Below are 25602 nucleotides of genomic sequence, written 5' to 3' on the forward strand. Positions count from 1 at the left end.
TAAAAAAAAAAAACATACCAAAACTAGAAGTCTACCTTTAGCAATGGATGTTGAGCAGGGTCGGACTTACAGTTTTGATTCACATACTGTTTATGAGCTTAACTAGCTGACTGTAGTTTATTTGAATAATTCTAATTTCCACTGTAAATGCATGATTCCAGGTTGTCTATTAGATTTGAATTTGGATCATTTTGATAATACAATTTTAGTATTTGGTCCATCAAGCCTCTTAAAATCTCATAACGTCATTTTGCATCATGATCAGGAGCGATGCACTTATGATGCTTGGTATAATATGGTAACATTTTGTAGGGAAAAGCACACTTTGCATATAACAACTGTTGAACAGGCAGGGTATAGACTAATTGCCATTTGAACAGAACAGAAACATCCCTTGGTAGTCTTAGTCTCCACATCACATCTGAGCTGTCACAATTTATATAATAAATGCTAATCATTAACGAAAGAGCTGAACTCATAGTTGGAAGGCTTCACAGCCTCACTGTCAGTTTGGCAGAGCTGGTGCGAGATGAAGAGTGCTGGAATTTACCTTATGCTCCAGATCCACAGAAGCTCATTGATATGCAGTGGGTGTGCCTCATCATGACGTATTTCTGACTTGTTAAATATTTCATTTAATGAGATCCAAACTGGGTAATCCATGTATCACTGTACCCCACCCTCAAATCAATATTTAAAGTTTTGAGTAGGTCATTATGGTAAACATCACTGTGCAGTAAATATTACTGTAAGAACTGTCTAAGTATTAATGGAAGTTTTATATGTTAAATAACCAAATGCACCACATTTAGGGGAACAAAGAAATTGTTGTATTGAACATGTTTTTAGCTGTTTTAGAATGGCAAATATAATGTAGATTTTATATTCATTTTAAACATTCACTTCCACCATGTTGCACACAGTCCATTGTGTGTCCACTGAGGTGCTTTGGGAAGACTTGCTGCTTCCGCTTGCTTCCATCTATTTTTAATAAATTTCAAAAGTTATTGTGATGAAAAACAAAACCAATCAAGAATGCCTTTAAAAATTTTTGTTTACTTTAATTTCCTTGCTAACGGTAAGCAGATAAATAACCAGATGCAATCTATCACAAAATAGTGGTCACATCTATCCTGCAGTATCAAAGCAGTAACGCAATTATTTCAGAATACTATTGAATAACCTCACGAATACAAAATATTTAGTGTCTTAACGTCTATCCGTGTTATTGACAATACCCCTGTAAGAATAAGCTTACCCTGATGATCCGCTGGGGCTCATTCAAAGATTACATCCGAAAACATAAAAAAGAGGATTATTTACGTCATTTATATCCATCGAAGGTATAAATTACAACGCCATACAGTAGATCTTAAAGGCTCTATACGCATGATTTACATACAGGAGTGGGCATGTACCAACTATGCTTGATTGACATCTGTCTGAACCACCTATTAGTTTTGAGAGACCTAACCTAAAGCATTCTTATTGGTTCATGAAGGTTGGTGACATCATGTAATTACAGCAAGGCTTCACACAACTTCAACCAGTCAGTAATTAGTCAGAAGTGGAAACACCTGTGTGGGTGTGAAGAGTGTTTAAAGGTAAGGCACAAAACCTACTTAAGTTAAACGGTATATATACTATCATGCTGAATGTATAATGGAAGTGCAATTATATGCTTTATATCAGACATGCTGCAGCAGAATGTAATCCTGCAAAGTGCTTTCTGACATCTCTGCAATTATCTTTTATTGTGTCTTGATAAGAAATGAACAGCAGCTCCTTATAAGTTAGAATAGGCTTTTACTAGTGTGTTTTGCACCACAGGTAAACACTCCACATGTTGGACTCAAGGAGAGAGAAGGCCTATTGATCTGTGATTATTAGCCGAACCATACACAGAGCTCATGCTGTACACTATGAAATGTAGGAGAATCAAAAGTGATTTGTTATGGCTATAATCTTTCAAAATACGATTTACAATTACCGTAAATGCGTCAAAAGGAAAAACAAAAATCAGATCTGATTGCTTTGAAGCCAATCCCTTTACTATGCAGTCAAATAAGCCTCTCCTATTCTGACAGCTCTATGTGAAAGGAATACATGCTGTACTTCTTTCCCCTACCTTTCCCTCGCTCGCCGTCTCTCTCCCTGCCAGTCCCTAAAATGTCCCTGCTGGGGTTTTTATCTCCTGGTTCCTTTTGAAGCAATGGCCTCTCTTTGCCTCCATTATCTTGTAATTTGTGAGGGATTACGCTCTGGAGCACACACAGTCCACCCTGTTGCTTAAGAACTGTGACAGCTTACAATAATTGCCATGCTAATTAGCAAGAACTAGCCCAGTGCACTTCTTTCCCTCACCAGACCTGATTTGATGCATATGCTTTGATTAAGGCCTGTGTTTCCATACCTTCCCAGCCATTATGATTAAATATATAACCATAAATACGGACTGACACTATATGCTAACAAATAAAATGTAGAGGCTATTGTTACTGAGGAACAAAGAGAGAACCTGCTTTCATTCCTCCCATTGAGAAGGTTTTATTTAGGTGTTGAAGTTCAAGTGGTAGCAGTAATTGCAATAAGATCAATACAGACATCCCTTAAACGTAAAGCAAATTATGATCAGCTCAACCGTAATGACTTGAAAAGACCACCTTTGACCCATGATGCATTTCTCCATTGTCGTTCAACAGCATTAGAGCAAGAGCATGGCACTAATTTGAACCAACAGTCAGATATGTACACTTAAAATTTAAAAGGAAGCTGTGAAATGGCTTTTTCTTTCCCCAGCATGGTGCGGTCCACATGACCTTGTCTGTGTAAACAGGTGAGAGAGCTAAGATTGAGCACATGTTCTCCCTAATAGTCTGCAACATCATTTTGGCTCAAGAGTCATTATATTATAAAAAAGATAATGATGCTTAGAATCAACAAAGCAAAACATTGCTGTTTTTGTCAATGGTTGCTTTTTGCAAAACCGTCAAATCTACTGTCTGTGAGTGGGGCCTGGTTGAAAATATTTAGAAAATTCCAAATGATGTGGTGATATGATAAGGACTTTAACATTGAAATAACAAAATTATTTTTGCAAACATATATTTACTACAAAGATGTCAAAGCACCGTATAAAGTACAAAAACATTTCTCTGACATATCTCATTTGACTCGTTTGGCATACCCACCATGATTTCTTAGACTTGTTTCCCTTAATTCCCCATGTGTTCTGATGAATGCATCTGCACATTAGGCACCACTGAGTTGGCCTCTTTGGAGCTGTGTTTGTTGTCAAATGGTACTTTGAAAACTCACTTAACAAAGGGCTAATTTACAGACTTATTTCACAGCTGACAAATGTTTGTTTGCTGTCCAAACTCAATGCTCTGTGGCATTGTTTGTGCAAGGGATTTAGTTGCTTCAGCATTTAAGTCCTTTCCCATTGGGTGTTTATCTTATTTTGTCTACCACTTGCAGCTCTATCGGGTATTAGCCTAGCCTGTGATCGATTCCTGGTTAACACAGCCTCTCAAAAAGACATCTCTCTTCTCACAGGTGACTAAGTAACTCATCTTTGAAGTCCTCCCTGACACCTACTGTACCTTCATTACAGCATGACTTCCATCACCCGCTCTGTCAAATATGCACCAACCTCAGGGGACCTAATTGCTTGAAGTAAGCAGGGCCTTCAAAGCCACACACTCAGAATAGACCTTCATAAAAATGTCTGAGGCTTCAGTTTGATGTAGTGAAAATGTGTCTGTGATGTGCAGGTTTCTGTGTGTTTATTGCCCAAACATACTACCATTTCTCTGACAGAAGCTTAGGAAATAAGCACAGCTTTAACATGTGCGGACATCAGCTGGTGCAGCAAATACTTCCATCTAGTGTACAAAAGAAGAAGTGGGCACTGCTTGTTAAATGAGATTACCACTATGAAATCAAGACCAACTAAATTCAAAAGACCGTTTATTTGGAAATATTGGATGTTGTGTGTCATGACATGTGAGAGGATTTCATTTATAATGTGGCTATAAAGTAGCATATACTTGGAATATTATTTTCAAGTGATTTGAAGGGTAAGTATATTTTATGTTTATGATACAGTTCTATTCTCATCAGTGTAGCTTAAATGTCGACATCTGGAAACAAAGTGGAATTGCTAGAATTCATCGGAAGTAGCACTGTATGGCACAAGCAACACAAGCAGTCCAATGATTTACCAGGATGAACCAATACTCAGTTTAGCTCAGTTGTGTAAACCGATTTATTAGAAGTGAAAACAAAGGAATGCACCAAAAATGTTAAGCAGCATTACTTGTTGAAAGATCAAATCTGAACCAGAAAGTGTAATAAATGTTTGACACAGACAGTGTAGGTAGTTAACATTAACCTTAACTTTTGTTTTCATCACAATACTGTTATAGATATAATATTCACTGCAAATCCAATAAGTGTTTAAGATAATGTGATAAATGTGGGGATTTAATTACAGCCTTGGTTGTTGATGTTACGTGTCTTAGATCTCTTGGATAGCAGTGTTTCCCAGCATAGCGCCACCTGAATTTAACCTGTCTACAGGACTAATGAGCCAGATTAATTGTGTAATTGAGTGAGTGTGCAGGGCCTTTAAACCTTGTGTTACCAGATTTAACAAACAAAGCGTAAACCTTCCCAACCTACAGTACGTTTTAAGTTTAAAATTCGACAGACAATCACTCCGGACCCAGCAGTGTCTTCTTACTCAGTTTCCTACCAAAGTTGGCAGTAGGAAGAAGGTTAGCTAAGGATCAATGTAGCAGATTAGTGTTTAAATAACACCCGCCAATATGACTTGATTTGCCAATATTAATGACAATTATGATTAAAACATTATACTAAAATACTTTTTATAACATAGGCGACAACAATTTAACTATTATGGCGTGTTTTTTTAATGACATACAGTATTATGACTTTTTAAAAATAAAATACTTTTATGACATACTGCAGCCATTTTTCTCACACTTTTTACGACATAAACTATAATATGATTTGTTTATGAAATATGTTTATGATATACTCTAGCCTACTATGGATTTTTTTTGTTATTACATTTTGTGACTTACCACACATAACATTTTTTAAATGAATGTTCTTATGCGGCCCACGCGCCCGTGTAGCTGCTGCCTGGTCACGTGATGGCTCAACGGCTGTCAGCTGTTTGACATGATCACATTTCGGCTGAGAAGTGTTGGTGAACAGGCTGCGAAAGTTGGTTGTTGTAAAAGTAAAAAAAAATGCTTCCCTGTAAGTCTGAAGTTGTTATCTCTTTCTTGTTCACGTTAAGTTAATTTGTTCAGGTAAATTAGCTCCATAGCCTACCCTTTGGGAATGTGGTGTTGTTGGTTTTAGTTCCCCTCCACAGTCAGGCTAAAAAGTAACGTTAAACAGGCTAGCTAAGGTAAACAAACTAGTGACTACACATGTAATTACAATTGTTCATACAGACGTTCATTTACTGTCGAGAAGCTCTGTTCACCTTTACTGGTTGTGTTTGCTTCTGTTTAATAATAAGCTTTTTATCTCCAATATATTGCACAGCTAATTGCCGTTGCATTAGCTTTATTAGTGGGCCAACATAAGTCAAGTGGTGATGGAGGCAGACACACTTGAGGAAAAGCTTCTCCTCTACGCTAAGGAGGGCAGTTGTTCTCATATCCAGAGGCTCCTTCACTCGAGAATCAACCAAAGCAGCTCCCTCAACATCAACTACAGATGTAAGTGAAAAGAAGACGCCATTAGCCGCCGACTAGCACGACTATAGGTTCGCTAGGAGAGTGTTTATGTTCCTGTCTGTCACTGTAGCCAGGTCTAAAGCCAGCTCAGGATGGACACCCCTCCACCTGGCCTGTTACTTTGGACACAGGGATGCTGTGGAGGAGTTACTCAAGGTGAGAGTTGTTCATATTACTCTGTATATTATGTCTGTAGACTTATAGTACATATTTGCAGCCAGTGAAATGTACTACTTTGAACGTATTTGCAGGCAGGTGCTGATGCAAATTTGCAGACTAACATGGGAGACACACCTCTACACCAAGCAGCCTATACTGGAAGAAAGGTAAACAAACACAGAAGTCCTTCCCTGCCCATTTACTATAATGAAAATGCTGTCTGCTTTGTAGCAGATGTACCTTTTTGTCAGCCAAACTACCACCTTTACTGGTTGTGGTACCACTGCCACAGACTCCACCAAATATTTTCCATTTTCCCATTGAAGCCATTGAGCTCACAAATGAGGGTCAGTTATTTATTTTTTCTTTGCTTAAAGGAGATTGTTCTGTTGCTGCTGCGGTATGATGCCTGTTCCAACATAATCAACGGAACAGCTCAAATCCCTAAAGATGTTACAGAGGATGATGAAATCATTACAATGCTGGAGGGTATTTATTTTTTAAAATTGCCGATGCCTTCTCATTACTGTAGATCAGCTGTCTTTGTTCTCAAATAGTGTTTGATTTGTGCAGCTGCAGAGAGAAGAGAGAGAAGGCAGCGGGAGAAGAAGCTCCTGGAAGCAGCCAGAGAGGGGGACATCTCCACTCTGTCTAAACTGGTTAGCATCTGACCTTTTCTAAGAACTATGCAGAATATATTACACTTGACAGCATCTTTCTTACTTAAAGAATGATTCACATTAAACAGTTGTCTTTCACAGGATTGAAAGGCACAAGCTGCAGGGTGCAGGGTTGTTGTGATTCAAGTCGCAAAAGTCCAACATGTTTGCGAAGTGTCTGACCTGTGTGATGCTTAGACAGGAAGTGGCAAGTTTGAATCCTAGACAGCAACAAACAAAATAACTCTTTCCTATTGTTGGCGGCACCTAGAAGCTTTTTGACATCCTCCAAGATCTATCTTTATCATATATGTTAAACGTAATCATTTTGGTCATCAGGATTGTCTGTGTTGTAATTGTATTATGTTGTTTATTCTGTACACACGACATCTATTGTACGTCTGTCCGTCCTGGGAGAGGGATCCCTCCTCAGTTGCTCTCCTTGAGGTTTCTTCCATTTTTTCCCCCACCGTTAATGGTTGGGTCTCTTTTTGGGGAGTTGTTCCCTGTGCGCTGCAATGGTTTAAGAACAGAGGTTGTCGTATGCTGTACAGTCTGTAAAGCCCCCTAACTTGTGATATTGGGCTATATAAATAGAATTTGCTTGATTGATAATGACCTGACCTGTTTAACAGACAAAGCAGATTCTCAAGAAAACCAAATCAGGATTATAATTTCTCCTTTTTTCTGTGTATTGTGTTACTGGCTTAAGGTGAACACTCGGTTAGACGTGTTTAAAGAGGTAAAAAATCATTGTTGTCTTCTGTTGTTCAACAGCTCAGTGGAAAAGAAGCTCCAGATATTCACTGCAGGGACTCTGTTGGGAATACACCCTTACACTGTGCAGCCTACAGGGGGCAGAAGCAGTGCATTATAAAGCTGCTCATGTCTGGAGCCAGCCCCAGTACTAAAAACAACAATGGTATATCACTTAACTATGTCACCTCTTTATTATTCTGACTAATGACTAATGTATTTTTAGTGTAATTACATTTATAATGGTGATTTTAGAGTCTCAATTTGTTTTTAAAGAATACACATTTGATATACAGTATGTTTTGCTAGTTTTGTCCCTGAGTATTGCATGATAATTTATTGTATGGCTGACTGTTGCAGACCAGACTGCATTAGACCTGATCCGCAGTGATGAACTGAGACTTATTCTAGCAGCGCAGCGAGACAAGGTAAGTGCAGGTAATGCAGGTATGTACTGTGAGTCGGGGTCATTAAGTATGTCGCTCTGTCAAACTAAATCAGTATTTAATTTAGTATTTGAGTCATGGTCCACAAAGGATGGTTCCTAATGTTTGAGTCATCCTTTGGCCTCTTCTCTATCACAAACATTGGGCTAAAATCTAGTTAGGAAAAATTCATTCATGTTTCCCAGAAGATTAAACATTGTATTATTGGGCTCTTCGTGGGCAAATTGTGCACTGAAATTCAAAACTCTGTGTGTCTAGCAGCATAATCACTTATTGAATGTTTGCATTTTCACTCTTTTTCTATCTTGCCCCTGGCTAAAATGTAGGTGCGCACAACTATTTTTTTTCACTTTCTCCTTTCCCACATCTCTGTGTTCAATTGTGTGGCTCTGGAGAACAAGCCTTTGCAAGTCAGCAGTCCTTGCTTTTGCTTAAATGTCTAATATAAGTCTGGCACAGCTTCAATGCAGAGCATTGCATAGTCCTTGTGAAGAAGAAAAACAGGCTAAGTGTTTGGCTATTAGGTAAAATAAAATGTATATTATTTACCTCTGAAACTATGTAGGTTTTACTGTAATACAAAACTGAGTTGAGTGTTTCTGGTATCAACAAACACTCTTCTTCAAGGCTGTCAATCAGCCTCTGTCTGTACACAAGTCACAGAATTATTACTTTTTCCCCACAAAGGATGTGAGCAGTGTGGTGCAGAAGATTGAAGGCCCTCTTTGGAAGGTACCCAGATGTTGAAGTGTATTCTTTTCGACTCCCAATATGTCAGACAATGATTTTGTTCAGACACATTTGATGGTATAGACTTGACTTTTTTCCTGTTACTCGACACAATATCATCATTATTATTATTATACACAAAAAGTCCCCTCAGAGCCTTTATTTTTTTATTAATCTTTTTTTTGTATTTAATGTCTGTGTGGAAAAAAAACAAAACCTTCTAACCCTCTACATCTGATATAATTCTACATTGATATGTTATTGTTACTGTTATTACTTCATGTGTCCCTGACAGAGTTCCCGCTTTCTTGGATGGCGATCCCACTGGGTGATAATTGAGGATGGAAGTCTCTCCTGGTACTCCAGACAGTGAGATAACTTTATATGTATACAGTTTTCTTAAGCTTTTATATATATATATATATATATATATATATATTATATATATATATATATATATATATATATATATATATATATATATATATATATATATATATATATATATATTTCCTAAGCATTCAGTGAATACTGGAAGAGTGACTACATGTGTACTTTAGGTAAATTACTGCTGTTTTATCTTATACAGTTTGTGTCCAGGTGCTTTCTCATCTGTTTCTTTTTCCAGGGCTAATGCACTGGCTGGTGTCAGAAAACAGGGCTGTAAGTCTCTAACACAAGCCTACTGCACAGTAAGTAGTCGAGGACAGAGGCTCATTGTAATCGATTTAACATTCATGACTATACAAGGATGTCCTTGGATGTTTCAATTGTGTTTACATTGTGGCATGATGATGTTTGACACTCAGTGCAGTGAGCTTGTTTGTAAGTAATTTAATGTTGTCATTCTAGGTCAAACCATGGGATCACTGCTTCTTCACGCTCAGGTGCCTTGATGACACTGTACATTATTTTAAGGTCCCCTCAAAGACAGATTCAGTGGCAACAAGAAAAGTGAGATGAGATTCACATTCTATGCTGTTGCTATATAGTGTATCTGCAAGGGTGCACAACATTCATAAATGTTTCTGATATTTGTCCTCTTAGAGATGGTTGGATGCTTTTGAGGCACATTCATCCTTTGGCACTCACCACTGCACCCAAGAAGAGATAATCAACGCTGCAGATGGTTATGGTGACGTAACGGAGAGGAATCTGTCTCAAGCCCTTCAGGTGTATTATTAGGTGACAGTGGGAAGGTAGTGCTAGTTAGTTGGGAGGATTCCAATGTATAAGTGTCTCTCTTGCCTTGTGCTCCTGCAGGCAGCCAACGCTTCACAGCACAAATTGGAGAGTGAAGTGTCAATATTTCTATCGATGGTGAAAAACGAGGAGAATTGTGGTAGGTGGTAACCTTTGATAATGTTATACTAGTGCTGAAGAGGTTGGTAAATTGATTATTTAGTCAATGGACAGAAAATGAATTGTGACTCCCTGCTCTAGACCTCTTAAGTTTATAGATATGCACAGCCTGTAATGAAGGGGTCACAAGTGGACATGGCTTGGATATGAAGTGTCACAAGCATTATGGCTGGTTGACAGAGTGGCCTAACCCCTGATCCTTTTTAATTGGTGTTATTTTTGAAACATTACAACATCTTCCGGTCCTGCTTCTCAGATGTGAGAATGTTATGGTTTTTTTTTTGTTTAATTTCAATGTGCATTGCAAATGTTTGGTGTGTGGATTGTTGGTCAGACAAAACCACCAATTTGAAGACCTCACTGTGCATTATTTTTGGAGACTAAATGATGACTCATAATAAAAAGCCCAATTCATACATCTGCACTAAACATGTTCTTTTTCTATTTCGAAAGTATTGTCTGCCCCTCTTCTACTGAAAGCCAAAGATACCAGTGAGCTCTCCGGTGAAACCTGTTCTGCTCTCCATCTGTGCCTTGAACTGCTTTCAAAACAGCAGGAGGTAGGGACACATCTACATCATGGCCTTTAGGGGATTGGGCTATATTGGTCACAATCATACCATTCCTCACACAGAATGAAATGCAGCTAAAACCTTAAACTATAAAAAGCGTGTGCGTGTGCGAGAGATCACCTCATACCAATCAGGTTGGACGTTTGTGTGTGTCCCTGTCCACCTGTCCCAGTGGCTGGGCTGTGCCCTTGGGGTGGAGTAATGGAACAGTGTGGTAATCACTGGCATGTCTGTAGGAAGGACGTAGACAGGATCCGCTTTTATGCTTAGGTCTGCATTCAGCTTGCAGATCAGTGTAGACACACACCCTTGTACTTGGATCCACACACTCCCGCTCTAGGGAAGGGCTGTGCATTGAGCGAGGGAACTGAAGCGCGTGCATATTCACAGGCTCAGCTGGAGATGCATGCGTTCACCCTCACACAGTGAAAATACACGCTCGCAGGCACACTTTCACATGCCAGAGCATCCGAGCGCAGGAGAAAGAGGAGACGGCGACGGCACTCTCGTCCAGTATCTACACAGGTACAAACCAAACAGTTGTTCTTCTTGTATCTCAGCTTTTTTATTTTTATTTTTTATTGTCAGCTAAGCAACTGGCTGTGTTTGCAGTGGGCTGGTCCCGGATGACTTACTGTAGCGTGAAGAGTTGGAAGTTTGACATAGATTGGATCAAATCTGACGTTTTTAGTGTGTTGTTGGTCGGAAGCGGTGGCATATTAAGTGAATGCTATTCATCAATAGGCATAAGTCATCCTCATGTATCTAATGATCTAAATTCAGCATGTGTGAAGTTGTACTGAGCGTTACACTGCTCATTGAATCTTTTTACTGAGATCATCTCGCAATGTAATGAATTCTGGCAAAGTAAGAGCATAGAGAGGGATAGATGAGTTACAATGAGGACTTATTTTATATTATCTTACTCAATGTTAAGCTTTTGAGATAAAGATTGCAGTTTCTTTCAACGCTCTTCTTGTTCTTTTGTATTCCACTGTAATGTAGCACCTGAATTAAGAATTCACAAATTGGTCTCCCCCTCTTTTTTTCTATTTACAAAATAATTTGAAATTGGCACTCTGTCAAAATACCACACTGAAATGCTGAGACTGTGTCTACAGATTGCTGGTTATTGCATGGTGTGTACTGCAGCTCTTGTCTTGTTAAACCACTGGCAAAAACGGGAATTAAGATTGTAATAATATGGAGATTAAGAACTCCTGTGTCTGTGGATATGCGTGTGTGGATTTGTATAATAAGGTGAAGATAACTGAATTAATGTCCCATCAGATACAGTCAAATGCTGCTTTGGAAGTCAGCTGGATATATAACACTGCACAACAATGCCCAACTGCAGCATGTTTACACAGTGATGTGTACATTGTAAACCACATTATTTTAGGATGAATTGGCAACAGCTGCTGTCCTGTCACAGGGAATAACCCGGCACTGTTATCACAGGGAGCCTGAGCACATTTATTGCAGCCTTCATCACCCAAGAAGCATTGCAAGTGTCATAACAAAGGACACTAAATTAATTTCTATTCATTTAGATTAGTATAATAAGAAAGAAGTGTCTTGACAAGCATGTTACATCTAGTGATCTCATGCTAAACTGGTTCTACTACATGTACTAACTGGATTATGTTTCCTACACTGCTGAGATTGGCAGTGTTAGGCAGTATTAACTCTAATCCCACGTTCTCATTATCCGGCCCCAGATGCCTTTTTGTTGCTGCCACTTCCACATTTGTTGTCTACGGTACATAACGTACAGTACTTACGTGCTGTTGCACTTGTACTTTGTCCGGGCAGATGTAAAATAGAGAAGCATGATTCAAAGCAATTGCACTGTTACCCTTCGGCAGAGTATTTGTGGTCTGACCCATTTCAGCAGCAGCTGCAGAAATAAAGTATGCCAGTGAGAGTGCCACATTTATAGTGTGCATGCGGGGCACAGTATGACTGGTTGGTGACTTTACGACATTTAAAGTGGAGAGATCTGTGCTGCTAACTTTTATGCACACAACACAGATTTATGAGCCCAACCTTTCTTTGGGGGTTCTCAGGCAGCAGGCTTCCACACCTGTCAAGAAAACAAATGGAGGCTTACAGCGTGAAACCACTTAGTGGTGACACGCAGATAAGAATATCTGTCAGTTTGTATTGCTCTAAAAGCAGGAGAGTGGGAGCATAGTTTCACTTCTTTTTCTATGCTGTCATTCATAACTTTTTTATCTACAGTCTGTAAAGAGAGCAGATTGCCTTTCAAACCCTTGGGGATTGGAAAGAGCACAAAGTACAGTTTGACCTTTAAACAAACAACCATGGCATTATGGGTATCTGACCTGCTGACTGTCATCTCTCACCCAGGAGAGACTTCACTGGGCACAGCTAAATGTTCATGTTGGTCCCTTCACTGACTTTCCGTCTTTCTCGGGTCATACAAGTTCTGGAAGTTTATATTCCACCTTATCTTTTGGGAGTCTGACCTTTGTGTAGATGTACAGAGAGATACTTGGGAGCATTTTTAATAAAAATGAGTTGGTACTGCATCTTTGGGCTTTACCGGTACTCGCGTCACGCTCAATTTAAAATAGTTTGAGTTGCTCGCAGCCATCATGTTAAGTGCAGTTTGACAAATGCAGTTGGTCACAGAGTACTTTATAGTGCCATAACAACGTTGGCTCTGAGATCTGCTTGGCCTCAGGAGAGAAATTTTCGAACAAAGTGAAAGCGCTACCCTTTGGGGTGTTGGCTAAGGAGACGCTTCCCTCCCAGGCTCCAGCAACAGCTACTGCACACCGCCTCAGCAGGGCTTAAAATAGCGCTGTTTGTGCTCAGTCGAGAGGATGCTGTGAGAAATGAAAGAGCTGGCTGGGATAGTTACACAACAAAGTGTTATGTTCCTGGAAGGGCTCTTAAGCCAAGTGCCTGGGACAGGAAGCGTTAACACAGGCTCCTGAACAGCGAGCTCATTTACTTTTACAACCATACATTTAAGAAGAGGCTTGAATTAATTGGGGGCTTGCAAGGATGTCTTTTCTGGCACATATGTGAAATTGATCTCATTAGCCAGAGTGTGTTGATTGGTAGATTTGTACAAACATTTCAGAACAGAAGGGTAATACTGATGTTCACTAGATGTATGTTTTCCTCAGCATTAGCCACATATTTCTTTCTCAGACTTTTTCTATATCTGTATGGAAGGACATATCTCACAGTGGGAGTTAAGACCACAGAGAGTTTTGTGGATTTCTCAAATAATAATTGAACACCAACACTGATACTGTATTTCAATTTCCACACAGAACATGAGCTACAGGGGCTGAACATGCAGCCGAGTATGACATGACAGCAGGTGGGAAGTCTTTCTTTGACAGCAGGTGCCAGGGAGCTGTCGAACCTCGTGTGAACAAAGCTGCTTATGAGAGAAAATGAGACTTTTAGAACACAGCTATATAAAAAGCGCTCATGGATAACTTTAGTGTGAGTGTGTGTTTTACAATAGATGTGTGTATGTGTAGAAATGAGGTGATGCGTAGCAGGGTTATGAACGCTTCAGTTCCGATAAACTTAAGTTAGCTTGAAATGTTATGTCCAGAGTTGTGATCTGCATATCGCTGCACGTGAATCATTCTCACCTTTTCTGTACTGTATGTTTTAAGGAAGTCACATCTAGGGCACAAAAGAAATGAGATTAACATTATGCTCTCCCTGACCATCTGAGGACACCACAGACTGTGGATGCTTTTAAATCAGGCCTAAAAACCCATCTTTTTAACAGAGCCTTTTGCTAGACTTTAACCATCCGTCCGTTGCCTTGTCTGTCTACCTCATGTTTTTATTCTGATGGTTTTTGATATTCTGCTTCATGATTTTTACTCTGTAGCACTTTTGAGTTTTGTTTATTCAAATGAAAAGTGCGCTTATAAATAAAATGTATTATTTTAAACGTACACGTATTTACATAATTAACCCTTAGCTGATATTGGGGTGCTCGGGGTCAACTATGCGTGCATTGGAATCGATCAATATTCATTACCAAGAGCGGGACAGGCAGCGGTGGAAAAAACAAAAAAACAATCAGCAAATTGGTTAATATGTCAGTCAGTGTTTCACTGCCTCATGCATCCATGTGATCCACACACACACATATTGTTCATATCTATCTTTATGATTTTTAAAAGTCATTTCCAAAATGAGCACAATTTAAACACATTTGTAGAGTCTAGGGTCTGTTCACATTTGTTCATCACAGATCCAAACATCTTGAGTCGACCTTGTTGACGACATCAAATATTCTCCATCACTGAAACATTGTTGTTGGTCATAGCAACATACCTGGGAGGGGAATTGATGAGCCACAGATACTATTGGTTACAAGCATGAATTCTAACCCACCTTGAGCACATCAGCAGATGCTCTGACAGGTGTTTCTTTGTGCATGGCTGTGCACACGACTGATGATACTTGAGGCAGTATAGGAGATGAGGATGAACTTTTCGTCTTCAATGGAAGACATTTGCTCTGCTTTGCAGTCTCAGATTTATAGTGTGATTTACAAGCTCCTGTTTCTCTCCGCTGCATTCCCCAAGGTGACTCGAGCAGTGTGTTTAAACCACGGAGGCTTTGCTCCAGTTATATGAGCTTTATTTATTACTTTCCTTGCTTTGTGAAGGTTTTATTTTGTCTGCATCTGTATTCAAAACATTGAATGTGTAAATGTCCTTTTTTAATATTTATATTTATTTATATATTTTTGTTTTATAGCCATTATTTTATTCCATGTAATATTTTAGTAACAATCTTTGGATTTTGGTTGAGTTGCCTGTGTTTTGTTTAGTTAGCGAAGGACGAACAACAACAGCGTTAGACAATAGGAAACACTGATCTGGTCTGTCGCACAGTGGCCTGGTTCAGGTTGCCCTGAAGGGACACTCGATCCGGTCAGAGACTGGAGTGTTTGGTTCCGAATGGAGGAAACCAGATATGTCGTCAGGGTTAGAACAATGACCTGCCATCAGAACCACAAAAGACGCGCACACACATACACACACACACACGCAGCTACGGAAGCAGATCAATGCCTTCAAATCAATCAAGCCACCAGTCAATCACAAATTGTCCAGATTTTCCATACTGTCTATGTACTGTACACATGTTGAATCAAAAATACATGTGAGCATATCATCATTTACTTGACCTTGTCTCTGATGTGTGTGTGTGTTTTATGTGTCTGGTGGTCCTGTGTTTGCAGGTGTGGAGCCTGAAGTTAGAGCAGGAGGAGGAGAAAAACAAAGCTCTGACAGAGGCTCTGCAGACATTGGCAACTGAACACCACGAGCTCGAGCAGTCCTTGTGTAAGAGCAGGAGGTCGTCTACCCTCAGTACCCTCACTTCAGATGACTTCTATGATGCTGTGTCAGGTCAGCAGACTCTAGGTGGACAGATACTGAAGTAGAGAAGTGAATATCATCACTGGGGTTACACAAGATCAGTACATCAGTACAGTACATCTTGTTCTTCGTACAGTTTCTTAAACATTATCTGAAACCAACATTGTTCCTTGAGCTGGGCTCATTTCTCCCATTGCAGAGCTTCACTTAGAGTAGCGCTCTAGTAATGCTTTTACAAGTCGGTCCTGGATTTGTTTAAATCATGCAGGCGACGCGACACACATTCCTGCTGTTGCTTTCCTACTATTCTGCTGTTTGACGACTGCCTGCAGTAAAGCCCGAAGAAGCAGGGCTGGGAAGAAGAGTGCAAGCTTGCAAAGATGGCACGATTTTAAACTTAAGAAAATATGCTTTTGAAATGTTTTATGAGTAAGGCATTTGTCCTCGAGGATAAGACGACACCTTTTTGAGTAACACTGAATATAAATATAACTTGGCCTTTTGTTCTAGTATTGAACTGCTTCAGTTTTTGGTTCTCGCATCATTTACATAATAATAAGCCTGGTTAAGAAATACAGCTCTACACTGACGTCCACTCCGTCTGTCTCTGATATATTTCAACAGTGTTTACTGCACTGTATGTTTGCCATGTACAGTATTTGAATCCTCAAAAAGTCTGTAGGAAAAATGGGTCGTAAAAAGTTTGCTTCTTTGTGTACACAAAAGCCTCGTCGCCATGGCGATTATTTACACTATACTTCCTCCTACAACATGTTTGTGACCAGTCCATCTCGGGAATCATTGCATTATTCATAGATGAGTTATCTACTAGCCAGAAACACTCTGCCTGTAGACTCTATGCTCAGTATGTACATATGTATTTCCACATGCAGCTGCACAACTGAAATTTGTGTCAATACACACTATTCTCTCCTCCCCTTTACGCAAGTGACAGTCTCTGTAATGTCACTGACAGGGGAGGAGTAGTAGCATCCAGCAAGCACAGAGCAAACAATGTTGGAGGAAATGAAGCCTGTGTGTGGCCTCTCATTGGAACACAATCCTCTGCTGGGGTTTGGCTGGCAGCAGGGAGGGGGAAGTTAGAGAGGAACTCGAGCACAAGTGCTTGTTCGTGGACAGACTACTGCGGCTTTCTGTGCCGGCCACTCAAACCTGCATGTATGTACGTACGTCCGTGTGTGCGAGTGTTTGGCATGACCTGGCATCTGCTCCCTGTCGTCATCCAACAGAGTCGGAGTCGGAGCTCTCGGTGAGCGACTTCCTGTCTGTGGCCAGTCCCTCCTGTGAAGAGGACGAAGGGAGAGACGCCCCCCTTCTCAGCAGCCTCCGCCATCCCGGCGCACTCAGGGGGCCTACCGGAATGTCAGGGGAGGGTAACCATGGCAACCAATCTGCCCAGCACAATGGAGTCGAGAAGCAAAGGTGGGACATGCTCCAGTTATGATGTCATGCTTGTTTACTGGCTTTAAATGGTGGCAAAGGGACGAGTGGAGATGTACTGACAGCCATGCTAAGTGCTCTTCAGACAACCTATTGTTGTAGTACTGTTTTATTATGTGCAAGGCTTCGTTTAGGGTGAGATTCACAGCTTGCAGTAGCCGGATTCAGGAGTGTGTATATACATTTTAAAATGATGAGCATCTGAAATAAATGTCATACATGTGACTTTTTACTATGCACGTCTCAGTCAGCAAGAGGATAGGCCGGTAAATGTTGGTGTAATGAGATACCAGCTTTCCACTCCGCTCTGTTTTTGTAGTCAGGTGTTTTTGTTTGAGCACCCAATCCACAGAGAATAGCCTGTTTTTGTTTTTGCCTGACACATCCCAACTCTCCAAGCGCATAATCAACATAGCGCCTGTTTGGTGAGGGGTGGGTTTTTATTTTTTTCATTTGTTTTTTCGTGAAGATTTGACAATCTCTTTCATTTTGGTGGCTGCTGATTCTGGCTTGGCCTCTCTTCCTTAATCCAACAAGTGAGCCATGAATAATTCAGCAAGTGCTGGCTCGGAGTAGGAGTTGGAGGAAAGGGGACTGGCTGGCTGGCTGTGTAGACTCGTGTGTGTGTGTGTGTGTGTGTGTGTGTGTGTGTGTGTGTGTGTGTGTGTGTTGTGCATTAAAGATTTATGAGGTGTCTGTTTATTTGGAATTACACTCGTCATTCAAAGATACACCTGTCTTTGGTTGCCTGGAGATAGGCGTAGTTGTTGGTTGTCCAAATAATTTGAAGACTGAAGTAGCTCAACCACAGACCGTTGGCTGTGAGATGCGCATGCTTCAACGTATTGATTTAGCATGTTCACCTGTATATGAAGTCCGGCCTTTACTTTCCGGCTTGTGTTTCAGTTTCACATTTTGGAGCCGAGGCTGGTGAAACACAAACTAGGCCAGAAGCAGAGTCTGCCATGCATCACTGGGCTGCTTATCCTACAGATGGAGCAACACCCCCTCACTCCCTACCTCGCTGTTTATTTAGCTGAAGTAATGGCTTTTATTTGTGTAGTTGCTTCTGCACTCAGTTTTAAACAAGGACACCATCTGCCTTCAGCAAGCATACCTGTAAAACAGTCCTCACTACAGCTGCTGGCGAGGCTGGAAGATAAACTCTCAGTAACGACACAGTCCAGATTTAGTCAAGCAGCAAAGGCTCCATTTAAAAGGATGTAGGAAAGTGTGTGTGTGTGTGTGTGTGTGTGTGTGTGTGTGTGTGTGTGTGTGTGTGTGTGTGTGTGTGTGTGTGTGTGTGTGTGTTAAAACGGAGAAAGTTGAATCGTAATTAATCTAAATGTTTTGCAAATGTAATTATCTTTTTAAGTAAAAACAGTTTTTGAACCAAGCTTCATATGCAGAACAACAAAAGAGCTTGAAAGCCAACACACATGCAGTTGTACATCCATTCATGAGTATTGCATGAGGCTTGACCAGAGCAGCTGAAAGCTCATTAGCTTACAGGTGTCAAATGACTTTTTACCCAAATGATGGTTCAAGCTATGTTGTCTGTTATGCAGCGTTTAAACAGCGCAAGCAAAATATCAATTGTTTTAATGTTTGGTTTTCCCAATAATGGGTATTGGATTTGTCCTTAGTGCCATATGAGAAAAGTAAATGATTTTGAGTGTGGAGGAGACTTTTCTCTCTCATAGTTGACCGTACTTCTCGCTCTCTTTTTATAATGCCGTCCTACAGAACATCTCTACCGGCTCCCATGTTCTCCAGGAATGACGTCAGCATCTGGAGTATCCTGAAGAAATGCATTGGCATGGTGAGAACAGACCCTTTTTATTTAAGGGCTTCAAATTACTGTTGGGAGAAAAGTAATGCTGAATGGAGGTATTGTAAAAATGACCTAACTAAAAGTTGGGTAATTGTAATAAATGAGTTTCTGCACTTCCTCCTTAATTTATGGCTTTTGGAAAAAAAGTCATTAGTATCGGTGTCTTGGAGTCCTAAGTGAGCTTAGTCCTCACCCAGCCCCTGCCTGGATTTAGTTACATTTAATAATGTCTATTAATGTTTTATTCCCCAATTAAATGTGTCTAATGATTCATGCATACGCAATTCAGTGGGCAGACAGATATACAGACACACATGAAGTATGCACAAAGTTCCTTGAAGAGTTCAGTCACGAGGTTGTTGAATTAAGAACTGTTAATTATCTTTTCTTATATTGTGAACTACTGCATTTGTTTTTTGCGTGCATGTAAAGCAAAATATAATTGTTGCAGATATTACAGTTGAATGTTAGAATAGTGTCAGTTGGCAACACGACCAAAACACTGAATTGAGCTGTGGAAAAACTACTTGTTTACATGTTTTTAACTTTATATAAACGTGTCAATGATTTATACACACCGATGCTTTGCAAAGATTGGGATGTAGCTCTGTCTGTATTGAATTGTATTAGATTTTAGAGCTATACCTAATAATACAGTGGTATAAACACACCACACACACACACACACACCACACCACACACACTCCACTGCCCATGCAATACTCTGTTTTTTCTGTTTCTTTTATCTTCTCCAACATCTTTTTCAGGAGTTGTCAAAGATTGCCATGCCTGTGGTTTTTAATGAGCCCCTGAGTTTCCTCCAGCGGTTATCGGAATACATGGAGCACACCTACCTTATCCACCAGGCCAACGCTGCAACAGACTCTGTTGAGAGGATGAAGGTACGTAATGCAAAGTTTACTTAAATAAAAACAAACATCTTACAGTGATGTCATTATTCTTCTCATGCAAGGTCACATAATGTCATTAAGTCAAATAGTACTTTCTAACTTCATCAAGTACTGTATCATTGTTTCATTTAGTGCTATTGGTGTCTTTTAGAATAAAACGGTGGTATGTCAATAACTATTTTAGATTTTCTATCATTATTGAATTAGTTACCTGTAATTAGGTTTTAATACAACAACGCTCTGTAGTGTGTTGCAGCATTTGCTGTGTCAGCTGTAGCATCGCAGTGGGAGAGGACTGGAAAACCCTTCAACCCACTACTGGGGGAGACCTATGAGCTCATCAGGTAGGCTAGTGGACTTATTAGTACCTTTAAACCAGGGGTGGGGAACCTTTTTCCTATCAAGGGCCATTTTTTTTTTTACAACATCCCTCGAGGGCCGTACTAATTATTAAACTCATAACTACTGCAAAATGTTTTTTAAGACACAGCCCATTCATTTCACCTTTCTTTTATGCTAAATGCAAAAAAGTAACTTTTTTATCCATGCATCTTTCTGTTTTATCAGAAAACAATCCTTCATTAGTCCCACAATGGGGACATGTATCTTGTCATAGCAAAAGAACATATGAAGTAAAAAGGCAGTACACAATAAATAAATAAATAAATAAATAGAATAAAAAATAATATAAGTACCAAGTGGTTGATATAAAATAAAGTGAATATTGCACATGGCAGTGATGGAATAGTCTGTTCTTGGTGTGGTGGTCTACCTCTCTATCTGTCCATGTTCCCTCGTTGGGCCAAACTCCGCCGAAGAGCGTTAACTTTATCCAAACGCACTCGTCCTCTCAGCTCGTGCTGTTTGGCATGTTTCGTGCTGTAATGACGCTCGAGATTATTTTTATTCACCGCAAGTACGTCCACACAAACTAGGCCCACTGGCCTTTTACTTCCACAAAGAAATAATCGTTCGTCCATTTCTCCTGGAAAGTGCGACATTCCGCATCCACCTTTCTCTTGTTTACACTCGCCACGCTGCGTTCACTGATGTCAATGACCGTCTCGTTTTATATTGAAGTTTGACATGACGTGACCACGTGAGGACACGTTCCGCTCGTGTTGTGTTTAAGGACCCTGACCTTGGCCAGGAAAAACAGTCAGTCGCCCGTTTAAAATATTGCCGTCTAGTTTTTTTTGCTAGTGGATTTTTTTTACCTCGAGTGCCGGATCAAATGGTATAAGGCCCGGAGGCCAGACGTTCCCCACCCCTGCTTTAAACGCACAAATATGTTTAATGAGCTCACCTGTACACAAAACCTTTTGCAGTTAGTAAAATTTATCCCATAATGCAATACCAAACATGTCCCTGTTCTCCATCAGAGACGATCTGGGCTTCCGGTGGGTGTCAGAGCAAGTAAGCCATCACCCTCCAGTCAGCGCCTTTCACGCTGAGGGCCTCAAAGAGGATTTCGTCTTCCACGGCTCCATCTACCCCAAACTCAAGTTTTGGGGAAAGAGTATAGAGGCGGAGCCCAAGGGACTCCTCACACTGGAGCTGCCCAAGTGAGTGCACCGTTTGCAAGTCTGCCCTGATTCCTTTTTGGAGGAAGTGTCATCTTTTAGTCATCTTTAACTTTTTTTTTGCTTTTTTTGCAGATATAATGAAGCCTACACCTGGACAAACCCCACCTGTTGTGTCCACAACATCATTGTTGGTCAGCTTTGGATTGAGCAGTACGGCAGTGTGGAAGTAATCAATCACAAGTAATAGAAATTCCCTTCTCTGTGTACTGTTCTGTGTGTCTGTTTGTCTGCTAATTAAGTCTCCACTGGTGCATTTGCATGCACAGAGACTGGAGTGCATGAATCTCTTTTTTTCTTCTTCTGCGCTCTACAGTGGGGGTGTTGATCTACTTTGAGATTCAGTTTATTGATAATGGGTGCAGAACTGGGACAGTTGCCATTAGAATAGAAGAGCAGGATAATTAATGTTTTAAACACTCAGCTAGCAGAAGGAGAATAGAGAAAGAGAATTAGTAAGTACTCTGTCATTGTGTGGCAGGACCGGAGAGAGATGCAGCATGATGTTCAAGCCCTGTGGCCTCTTTGGGAAAGAGCTCCATAAAGTGGAGGGATACATCTTAGATAAAAGGTATCTTCCTTTATTTAACTATGAATAATTTCATTATTTATCTCTTGTTTAATATTGCTTGAAAGCAATGTGAGTGTGTCATACATTACTACATTGTCATTTACTTTGCGTCTTATGTGATTTAACCAGTTTATATCACACGCTGTGTTTTATTAACATTTGTTCTCTGTATGTTCGCAGCAAAAAGAAGCTCTGTGCAATATATGGCAAATGGACCGAATGCCTATACACAGTAGACCCCGCTACCTTTGATGCCCACAAAAAGATTGACAAAAAGAATGCGGATGAAAAGAAGGGAAATAAACAGGTATTAAGTTTTTTACTGCTTTCAAAGTCACCGGTGTTCTGCCTCCAAAACTTATGTGTGTGTGTGTGTGTGTGTATGTGTGTATCTCTGTGGCCCCAGAGCAGTGTGGATGAGGAGCCAGAAGAGATGCCTCCCCCTGACGCTGAGACGGTCCAGGTCATCCCAGGCAGTGAGCTCATCTGGAAGATAACGCCACGGCCAGACAACTCAGCCAAGGTACGAGAAGAGGGGTAGATGGAGATCAACATGTACATTTAAAAAAGACTAAATCGGGTATAATAGCTTAAGATGACGTAGTGTGGTCTTTTGTTCAGGGTTCTCACGCAGTGTGGAATGTATGGGAATGCATTTTTAGTAATATTTAGACTTACTTTTCTAAGACTTTTTACGACATGCTATATTATGATTTATTTCTGAGTTGTTTTTTTTGACATAGGACTCTTGACATTTTAATTGCATACTATGACATTTATGACAGTATTTGACATGCTATACAATATCTTATATATGACATGCTATACTGACATGTTTATGACATGTCTTTTGGTTTTCTTCTTTTTTTTTAATACTATACTAAGACTTTTAAAAAAAACATTTTTACAGGGTTCCAATGCATATTTAGTCAGAATGTAACATGCATGTTGACCATCGGATTTCAAAACCATTTATATACATAATCAACATCTAGCTATTAGTAGATTAGATTCGACTAATTAGTCTGAAAAATCTACCAAGAGGTCCGAAAATTTGAGTCTAGAAAAGTATGGAATTTAGAAATGGAGAAAATGTGTATGAACCCTTGTACGTTGCTTCTCATCCTCACAGTTGAAAAGTTGTAGTAATTTAATTCTCTCTCTGGCAGTTCTATGCATTCTCCACATTCGCCATGCACCTAAATGAGCAGGAGAAGAGCATGGAGGGAGTTACTCCCCCAACAGACAGTCGCCTCAGACCTGACATTTGCGCTATGGAGAATGGAGATATAGGTAAATTGCATGACTTTGATTTGAGTCCCTGTTATAACACATCACCTTTAAATACCATCTTTGGCGGTATCCAGGTTTCTAAATATGTGCCTTTATGTTTTTTTTTTTATAGATTTGGCAAGTGCAGAGAAGAAGAGACTTGAGGAAAAACAGAGAATGGCCCGAAAAAATCGCACCAAATCAACAGATGAATGCAAAACAAGGTTAGTGAGTAATATGATGCACTGACATTTCCCTGTTGCTCATTTGTTTTACTAATTGCCTCCCTATTGTCTTGTGTTATCAAATATGCCGTCCCCTTTACTATGATTGAGAAGAAACGCCGCCCTTGGCCCAAGGTTTGTTCCAAAGCTTTTCCATCTTGATTTTTTTTCTGTGTTGTGAAGTGCTGCACGACACTGCCCTCCTCAGGACAAAATGCTCAACTACAACTGTGTGTTATTTAATGCATTTGTCAAGGAAGCAACTAGCAACATGTGCTTTTTGTGTGTATGTGTGTGTGTGTTTGATTTGTCTGTGATTCTTTAATATCTCTGAGTTATCCCCAAGTGCTGTATTCCTATTAAATAGACCTTCTCGTTGTTACAACTCCGCAGGTGGTTTCAGCAAGGACCTAACCCTCACACCAAAGCTCAGGACTGGCTCTCCTTAAAAGGCTACTGGGACAGGAACTACACTCACCTGCCTGACATCTACTAATAAGAAGAAATGCACACAAATACCATACACATGGATGACTAGGGTGCAAGGGTTCCCTAGCACATGCAACAAAGTCATGGAGTTGTTACAGAACAGCAGGTAGAGGTTGAGAAAATATGAAACTTGTTTAAGCCGTCAAAAGGCCGTAAAACACTGAGTGAACACCAGAGGCATATTCTTCAATAGATGTGTCAACAATGAAGCACAAAAATTGTCTTTTGCTTATTTATTGTGGTCCTTGTCCACTTAAGTACGGTATAGGCATGTAACTAGAATGTATTTATATATATATATATATATATATAGATGTGTACATTAAGATAGATGGAGTGTTTAAACAGCAACCTTGGTTTTGTTGTAAGTAGTTTTGTCTATAATTCCTGCGGGATGTGGAAACATTTTACTCCTCAGCTTGTGTGCAGAGACACACGAGGCTACAAACCGCTACAAAGGAGTGCACGATCCATCCTGAGCTCATCGATTAGACCTTTAACTCTCGACACTGATTCTACTTGTGCATGCATACTATAATGCAGTACAAAGTCTGCAAACGGGAGCATTTGGAAACATTTATCTTTGTTTTCACTTTGTAGCCGAATGAATGGTGCATGTCATTTAACTCATTTAACAGCTTGTTTGCAGTCTGCTGCAATCGATTGTAAATCTCTGTCTAGCTTTTAGCTGCATCCCCGTTTCTCTGTAAAGATGATGGCAGGTAAATTGTTACCACATCCAACAAGAATTGTGGCCAGTACCACAACAATAAAACTTTGAATAATGAAATGTTTAAAAATGTAATATTATTAAGCCCTAAACTATGTACTGTATAGATGTGTATTGAGACTAACAGTCTAAAGTCTACCTGACTCTCTGGACACAGTACTGTAGCACCTTTTTCTAACTATACTAAAGCAGGGACGCTGGATCTGCACTTATAGATGTGTGTGTGTGTGTGTGTGTGTGTGTGTGTAAAAGTCTTGCCATAGTTAAGTAAAATACGCTATGTTCCTGATCTATTTGAAATCCAACTATCACAATAAATGCATGTACATCACTATAACTATGCAAGCCTTACCTCCTTCACAATCGAGCACTGAATATTCCCTTCATGTTGTGGATAGCTGCTGCGTGTTTTTGGGGTTTTGTCGGTCATCACTCTTTTGCGTATCAAAACAGAATTTCTATTGTTGCTAAATAAAAGCTTAATGTTGATTGAACTTTCTTGTTTTTGTGTGATTTGCTTTCATTTTAAGATCACGTGTCTTTTATTATTAGGTCACAAAGTGTCACATGAGGATGAGATATTTTTACTATGTAGTGTTAACCTCACTGCCTGGTCTACCATGAGCCATGTCCTACTTATGATGCACCTGGCGCCCAGTCATAAA

At 40.0% G+C, this 25602-nt stretch overlaps 1 protein-coding gene across 7 annotated transcripts; it reads left to right on the forward strand.

The window, feature by feature from the left end:
- The first annotated feature begins 1568 nt into the window (after window positions 1–1568).
- On the forward strand, window positions 1569–25431 carry LOC115021972 (oxysterol-binding protein-related protein 1-like). 7 transcript variants are annotated; one of them, XM_029452726.1, is made up of 30 exons: window positions 1569–1604; window positions 3617–3678; window positions 5587–5762; window positions 5851–5936; window positions 6032–6106; window positions 6317–6428; window positions 6513–6598; window positions 7376–7520; window positions 7715–7782; window positions 8488–8532; window positions 8825–8898; window positions 9158–9221; window positions 9382–9483; window positions 9577–9702; window positions 9793–9871; window positions 10345–10451; window positions 15724–15892; window positions 17113–17305; window positions 19070–19145; window positions 19925–20059; window positions 20315–20412; window positions 21451–21633; window positions 21727–21834; window positions 22133–22222; window positions 22403–22529; window positions 22629–22745; window positions 23392–23515; window positions 23628–23718; window positions 23833–23853; window positions 24112–25431. In XM_029452726.1, exons 3-30 carry the CDS (start codon window positions 5639–5641, stop codon window positions 24212–24214), a joined length of 2928 nt encoding a protein of 975 aa, XP_029308586.1. In that variant the 5' UTR covers window positions 1569–1604; window positions 3617–3678; window positions 5587–5638; the 3' UTR covers window positions 24215–25431. The 7 variants fall into 7 exon arrangements, with proteins under 7 accessions (XP_029308586.1, XP_029308585.1, XP_029308588.1 ...); XM_029452725.1 differs by having other exon boundaries at window positions 1571–1604; window positions 3559–3678; XM_029452728.1 differs by lacking the exon at window positions 3617–3678 and having other exon boundaries at window positions 1586–1604.
- The last annotated feature ends 171 nt before the right edge of the window (window positions 25432–25602 follow it).

Source organism: Cottoperca gobio, chromosome 17 (genome assembly GCF_900634415.1).
Source record: "Cottoperca gobio chromosome 17, fCotGob3.1, whole genome shotgun sequence".
Lineage (NCBI taxonomy): Eukaryota > Metazoa > Chordata > Actinopteri > Perciformes > Bovichtidae > Cottoperca > Cottoperca gobio.

What these genes read in the sequence shown, in the direction of transcription:
- LOC115021972 (XM_029452726.1), top strand. Translation starts at nt 5,639, where the DNA reads ATGGAGGCAGACACACTTGAGGAAAAGCTTCTCCTCTACGCTAAGGAG. An exon ending in CAGCCTATACTGGAAGAAAG is followed by an intron (nt 6,107 to 6,316) that starts GTAAACAAACAC and finishes CTTTGCTTAAAG; the next exon opens with GAGATTGTTCTGTTGCTGCT. An exon ending in CTTCTATGATGCTGTGTCAG is followed by an intron (nt 15,893 to 17,112) that starts GTCAGCAGACTC and finishes GTCATCCAACAG; the next exon opens with AGTCGGAGTCGGAGCTCTCG.